The sequence below is a fragment of the Prunus mume genome, linkage group LG3 (genome assembly GCF_029339155.1).
Source record: "Prunus mume cultivar Tortuosa linkage group LG3, ASM2933915v1, whole genome shotgun sequence".
In the NCBI taxonomy this organism is placed as follows: domain Eukaryota; kingdom Viridiplantae; phylum Streptophyta; class Magnoliopsida; order Rosales; family Rosaceae; genus Prunus; species Prunus mume.
Genome location: NC_142700.1, coordinates 19,850,778 through 19,858,188, shown reverse-complemented (window position 1 = coordinate 19,858,188; position 7,411 = coordinate 19,850,778). Strand labels below are relative to the sequence as shown.

General features: G+C 36.3%; 1 protein-coding gene across 1 annotated transcript; it reads left to right on the top strand.

Moving 5' to 3' along the window:
* Nucleotides 1-583: 583 nt before the first annotated feature.
* On the top strand, nucleotides 584-4,069 carry LOC103342750 (zinc transporter 11-like). Its single transcript, XM_089049490.1, has 3 exons — nucleotides 584-1,318; nucleotides 3,162-3,202; nucleotides 3,329-4,069. Exons 1-3 carry the CDS (start codon nucleotides 787-789, stop codon nucleotides 3,827-3,829), a joined length of 1,074 nt encoding a protein of 357 aa, XP_088905616.1. The 5' UTR covers nucleotides 584-786; the 3' UTR covers nucleotides 3,830-4,069.
* The last annotated feature ends 3,342 nt before the right edge of the window (nucleotides 4,070-7,411 follow it).

Here is a 7,411-nt window from a genome sequence, read left to right as displayed (position 1 = left end):
TACCAATTATAGACCTCCCGTTGATGGTAAAATTTACGGTTTTTCCTTTGTTTCATGTTTGACCTCTTGAAAGGACAAAAATAATAAACAATTTCAACAAATTTACCATTACGTTTTCCAAAAGTTCATATATTGCTTAAACACTAAGCAAGTTCAAAAGTTTTGGATACTATAACGTTAGTGCTAATTTTATGAAAATGAAGAACCTTTGAAGATTATCAGAAATTCTTTGTAATTGTCCTTGTTTAAATATAAGTTCTCGGATACAACAGTAGCTAACTGCTCTTAATTCCTCAAATGACAACTTCTTGCAATGACACTTTAAATTTGTAAAGAGGCAACAGAAAAATCTTGTCATGAAAGTGAGGGTAAATTTCTAACATTAATCCCATAATTGATCATAAAAGATATTTGTGATTCCATTAGGAATCCGAATCCCCTATTTTGATTTTATGTGCTAAAATTTGCTTGACTTTTGTCTTATACAGCAAAGAGACAGCTACGTTTATCCAACTCCCAAGTCTTGTCTTCCCAAGTCTTCGAAGGATGTTCCGAAAAAAAAAAAAAACAAAAACAAAACAAAACAAAGAAGAAGCTCAAAACCACCACTCATTTCTCTCAGTCTTTGTCACAACAAAATTGTAGTACAAAACTTTCTTCCCAAAAATTCCTATTTCGTCTGCTTCGTACTACTCTCTGTTTCTCTTCCACCCGACAACCAAACCCGTAAACAAAACCCACCCTCCCAATTTATAAACACACCCACAAACAAACCTATTAAGCCCAATGCCTCTCTCTCCCTTCCTCTCAAACCCACAAAAAAAACAGACAATAATGGCTCCTCCTCCTCTGCCTCGCCCACTTCTCCTCTGTTTTCTCATCCTCCTCTGCCTCACCATCCCCGCCTTAGCCCACAGTGGCCACCCTGACGAAAACAACAACGAACCTGCCACAGACGACATCGAACCCACCACAGACCTTCGTTCAAAGCCTCTGATACTGGCCAAGATTTGGTGCCTGATTATAATCTTTGTTGCGACCTTCATACCTGGAGTTTCGCCTTGCTTTTTCAAGTGGTCTGAATGGTTCTTGGTTTTGGGTACGCAGTTTGCTGGGGGTGTGTTTCTGGGTACGGCTCTGATGCACTTTCTGAGTGATGCCGATGAGACTTTCAAGGACTTGACTAAAAAAGAGTACCCTTTTGCATTTATGTTGGCTTGTGGGGGGTTCTTGCTCACCATGCTTGCTGATTGTGTGATTTCGTATGTTTTGGAGAAGAACAAAGGTGGCGGGTCTGCTCCCGATCTTGAGCTGCAAGGTAAGTGGTTGGTTATTCAGATTTTTGTTCTGTGGAATTGAATTCTCTTTGGTTGTTCACTGCGTGAATTTTGTTGAATATACAACTGTTTGATGCTACAATCGTCCTTGAGATTTGAACTCGCGTACAACTTAATATTAACATAATGGAAAGTGGAGGCTGGGTGCTATTAGACTTTAGAGCACCTCCACCCCAAAAGGTAAGGACAAAGCAAAGACAAGGCAAAGACAAGGCAAAGTTTCACGTGAATAGTGCAGCCTTGTCTTTTTTGATTCCATCCCAAAAGGCAAGGGCAAGGGCAAATACTATTCACTTTAATTTATTTTCTATTTTTTTAATAAACCATTAATTTTGATAAGTTTTTCAGATAATATTTTCGGTTGTCATGTGTCAATATTTATTATAAAATTCTCACATAAAATTCAGATAACATTTTAGGATAAAATTTTCAAATTAAATTTTCGAATAAGATTTTCGGTTGCTACGTGCCCATATTTATTATAAAATTCACATATCAATCATCATACAATTGAAATACCTACTTACTCATCATACAATTGAAATACTCTCAGTACTCATAGTCCGACACAATAGAGTACAAGGACAACTCAATCATTGGAGGAGGTAGTTCCACCGGATCATGACTTGGGGGAGTACTTTCCTTCGGAGGACGTAATAGTGCCATTATTTCCGACACAGAATGTACCACTGGAATTGACTGCAGGCATTGTTCACTTGAGGAGCCATGTGTAATGGTTTTCCTCTTTTTTGTTTTCCCTTGAATAATCTATTAAAAAAAATGAAATTGGAAATGCAAGAAATATATATAATAAAAAATGACATTAAATTGAATAAAATGGCAATTAATTTTTTTTTATTTACCTCGTCGCCAAGATTTTGACCTCTTCGAACGTTTGTCCACGACCCTTCGGCTTCGATGGAAGAGGCCATTTATTTTTGCACAAATGGAATTTTGTAGTAGAAAATTTGGTATGGAAAGTGAAAAATATTGGAAGGAGATGAATTTGTAAAATGATTTGGTGTGGAAAGTGAATAATATTGGTAGGTATTTATAGAAATTTTTTTATATATTTTTTTTCAATTTTTTTAAGCAAAAAATTGGACAGCCGTTGGATTGGGCAAGATTTTTTTATCGAAGGCTCCAGGAGAAGCCATCAGTCTGTAGCCGTTGGGCTATATGGGTTGGTGGATCGTGACGTTAGCAACCGCGAGCAACATCCTAGTCCATTTTTGCTGTGGGCTTGCCCGGCTGGCCTTCTGCGCTAGAGGTGGAATTGGGGCTGGGGTGCTGTTGCCATGGCAGGTATGTAGCGCTGCACTTGCTCTTAGACCAAATGCTCATTGGATTTGATGTGGGATTTCTTATTTCCGTTCTTTTACTTTTCTTTTGATAGCTTGGGTACATGTTAAAAGTATAAGGCTTTTTATCACAATTGGTCCCTGAGGTTGACGGAAGCTAACGGCAGAGACCATTTTGATGTGTGGAGGCTAACCTTAAGGACCATTAGTGTCACAAAAAAATGTTAGGGATGAAAGGTGATTATTTCACAAATCTCAGGGACCATTTGTGATAAAAAGCCAAAGTATAAATTGGCTTTGTCTGGTGTATGTGTATTCTTTCTTATGAGAATTGTAATTGGGGTGGTTGTTTACCATGGCTAAGTTGTGACATTACATTAAGAAGCAAAACTGGGCGTAATGTTTAAGCTCTGTGACATTAAAAAAAAAAGAAAAAAACATGTTTATCTGATAATTTTGTCTCTGCTACCAAAAAGATGTAAAGGTTTTTATGGCAATCAATTTACACATTTCTTTGTTACAGGGAGTGCTGAGCAGGGAAAGCGTGGTCAAAATGGCAATGAGGTGAGACATATATAGTTCTCGAATTCTCAAATCTACTGGTGGTATCTGGATCAACATATGTATAGGGAATTTACTTGGTGGTGGTTCTGAGACTAACTGGATACTTGTTTTTGTTTTCCCTGACAGAGCCAAGTGGCTGTTGCAAATGCTAGCTCACTTGGGGATAGCATCTTGTTGATTGTAGCATTGTGTTTCCACTCTGTCTTTGAGGGCATTGCAATTGGAGTCGCTAACACTAAAGCCGATGCTTGGAAAGCCTTATGGACAATTTCTTTGCACAAGGTATTTGCAGCCATTGCCATGGGCATAGCTCTCCTTCGAATGATGCCTAACCGTCCCTTCTTATCGTGTGCTGTCTATGCTTTTGCATTTGCTATATCAAGTCCTATCGGTGTGGCCATCGGAATCCTAATAGATGCGACAACCCAAGGAGCTGTGGCAGACTGGATATTCGCGATTTCAATGGGTATAGCATGTGGAGTGTTCATCTATGTAGCAGTAAACCATCTATTGGCGAAAGGTTATAAACCCAACAAAGCAGTTTCCATCGACAAACCCCATTACAAGTTTTTGGCAGTTTTGTTGGGTGTCGGGGTAATAGCTGTCGTGATGATTTGGGACACTTGAAGCCATGCCAAAGATTGTTCCTGCACGATTTGTTAGTGGAATATTGCATTTTGAAGCATATTAGTAGCAAAGCAAGTGTGATAGATTATAGATACCTGATTTTTTTCTTTTGGCATAATGTTTTGCTATCATAAGTTATTAGTTAAAGTTGTAGGGCTCTTAAAAGATCTCCAAGAATGCTTATTTGTAACATAGTCAAATTCTTACACTGTTTACGCATCTCATATTTTCCTTGAATTACTTGTGAGGGTAATTCTTTTGTTGTTGTTGTTGCCAAAAGAGGGAAGATTTTGTTGGTATGAGCCTTGATTTCCTAGTGTGATTCACGTTATCTAATTAGAGTAGTTACCTAGTTAGGATTCATTGTAATTAGCTAATTACTTTTCCTTGTAGGAAAAGTCAACTTGTACTTGTGTGTGTGTATATATATATATATATCATCCTTATGGAGAAATATGAAATATAATTCACAATCATTCAATCCTGTGTTTTAGTTTAAGTTGGTATTAGAGCCAGTTAACACCGGTCTCTCAAAACAAAACCCAAAAATCCCTAGCCCATAGGCAACATCAACCGTCAACATCAATAATATTAATATATATATATATATATATAAACAACTGCCGCAAAATAGTGGACGACCCTTTTCGTCACAAACCTAGTGTGGCAAAAGACTTCTAAAACTACAAATCCATCCAAACTTGTTCTTTGTCGTCCATGGTTTTCGAAGATATCCTAAACACCCCAAGCACTGCTGCCAAATCCAGTGCTTTAGAGACCCACACAACTCTTGACATGCCACAACCAATTGTTGCATTTCGCAATGAAAATTAGGCTACCCTGTTCACCATACAGTTGAATAGAAAGAATTATAGCACTTGGTCAAAGATGATGTTACTTCATGTGCCAAGCCACGGAAAAAGAGGTTATTTGCTAGGGAAGGTGGTTGAAGTGGAGGAGGACTCTCCAGGCTTTGATTCACGATGTATTGAGGACTCCGTTGTTAATGGATGGTTGATAAAAACCATGGAAACATATTTGGTAGAATTATTCTTGGATCTACCAACCGCTAAGGATGTCTGGGAGAGTGCAGCCCAGATGTATTATGATGTGTCTGATGAGTCGTAGATTTATGAATTAAGATGTAAAGCAACCCGTATTACTTAAGGGGATCATGATATTACTTCATACTTTGTTGAGCTCAAGAATGTTTGGTTGGAACTTAACTGTCGTCGTTCAATCAACATGAAGTGCCCTTATGATGTGAAGATTCGACATAATGAAACACAAAAAGACTATTTATGATTTTCTTGCATGTTTAGATGATGAGTTTGATAAAATTTGAGGAGATTTGTTGAGGTTGAGTTAATTGCCCAAATTGGAGGAGTCGTTTGCTTTTGTTTGTAAAGAGGCCCAATGCCAAGAGACGATGCTCAAGAAGGATGGAAAGACTGAATCCTTTGTTGTTATGGTTTCTAAAGCCCTTGCTGCTAGTTTTTTTTTTCCCGTCCAACCTTTGAGAAAAAAGAAAACATGCATTGCACTTACTGTAATAGGCACCGTTATATAGAGACCCCTTTTTTTTCACAAGAATAGCAGTACAAGCTTCCCGCCAACCAATACCACACAAAACATACAAAGCAATAAATTCACTAGCAAATTTATACCATGTCACCAAGCTCCCTCTTGAATGTTGGTGCACTATTATAATAAATTGAAAATGACCATAAATAATTTGAGAGAGAAGAAGAAGAAGAAGAAGAAGAAATACAAGGGCAAGCGTCGAACAGGTCTCATCAAGTCGTCCTCCAACTAGTTTTTTCTTGATTTGAATCGGTAAACAAAGGAGTACTGCTGATCAATCAAAGCGCATTGAAAAATTAAACTCTACAGCCTCTACTCCATATTAGATCACATTTTGATCGATAAGCTTAACCAGAAAAAAACAAAGAAAAAAAGAAATGGTTTTCCTTATTCTTCTTTTCTCCACCTTCCCAAATGGAAAGTTGGATTATTTTAAAAGTAAATTGAGGTTACACCCATAAAATTCATTTAAAATCAACTAGAGCCCTTCCTTTTATTTTTCTTTTTAAAATAAGCAATTTTTTCAAATAATACCCGATGACTAGGATCCAACTAAGCAATTACCTAATATAACTCAATATCTGATTTATTATATTTTTCGGATTCCAAAATTACCCATATTTATAATTTAACGTGTTATGTGGGAGGTGTGTTAAGCCTTGGTTCATGGATTTATTGTTGGGAGTTTCACTAAAACACCTAAAATGGAGGTTGAAATTATAAAAAAACCCAACACCCAAAACACTTTATAAACACACCCAAAACCCATCATTATACACACTCAAAACCCATTTATAAACACACCCAAAAAGTTGACTTTGGGGTTGATTTTGAGTGTATTTCTATGTTTAAATAGTACTTGAGTTTTTTTTTATAAATACATGTCTAGGATTGGGTTTATTTATAAATTTGTATTTATTGTTTTGATTTCCTCCCACCGAATTATCCTGCAATTCAATCCTCTTTATGCATCAATTTTGATTATGAATTTAATTTGCATAATGGTATTTCGATAAATGAAAGAGTATATCCATCATATGCAAGTGCCATCTAAGTAAATTGAGGTTACAACCATAAAATTCATTTAAAATCATCTAGAGCCCTTCCTTCTATTTTTCTATTTAAAATACCCAATTTTTTTCAAATAATACTCAATGTCTAGGCTCCAACTAAGCAGTTACTTAATATAACTTAAAATCTGATTTTTTTTTTCGGACTCCAAAATTACCACTTTTTATAATTTAATGTGTTATGTGGGAGGTGTATCAAGCCTTGGTTTCTAAATTTATTATTTTGATTTCCTTCCACCGAATTATCCTAAATTCAATCCTCTTTAAGCATCAGTTTTGATTATGAATTTAATTTGCATAATGGTATTTTGCATAGGGATAGTGATTTGTTTGATCAGTTTTATTTTTATGAGAAAAGCCCTATTTTTCCTTCACGAAGTTCTTGTTGCATCCAGGATTCCGACGCCGACAACATGATTGCGACAAACTATTCCTGCGCTGACGACTTAATTCTTGAGTGGTCTACCATACATAACACAGGTAATTTATGCATATTTAGAAACAAATTTTCTATTTAAACAACACTATTCTCTTTGTTCACCCCAATACTTAAATCATTAAGCTGTAAGTTTTATTGTTGTGTAAAAAGACAAAAAAAAGTCATCCAACTTAATAATTAACCCGAGTACATCTATACACACACCCCACCACTCTTCATATTGAGTTTTAGAAACCTCCTTCCAACTTCCTGTTTACAAACTCACTCACTCACTCACTCTCTCTCTCTCTCAACAATACCCAAGTGTTAGAATTCTAGTTACAGTTCTTGGAGAGAGGTAAAGTTGTTCTCTCTCTAGAAAGTATTAAATTTCGGATTTGGCATTTCATTTGTTTGTGTTTTTTTTTTGTTGGGAACAAAGAAAATTATGGGGTTTAAATAGAAAATCTCTTTTAGTTCTTATTTTTTCAATTTGGGGTGTATTTAAGG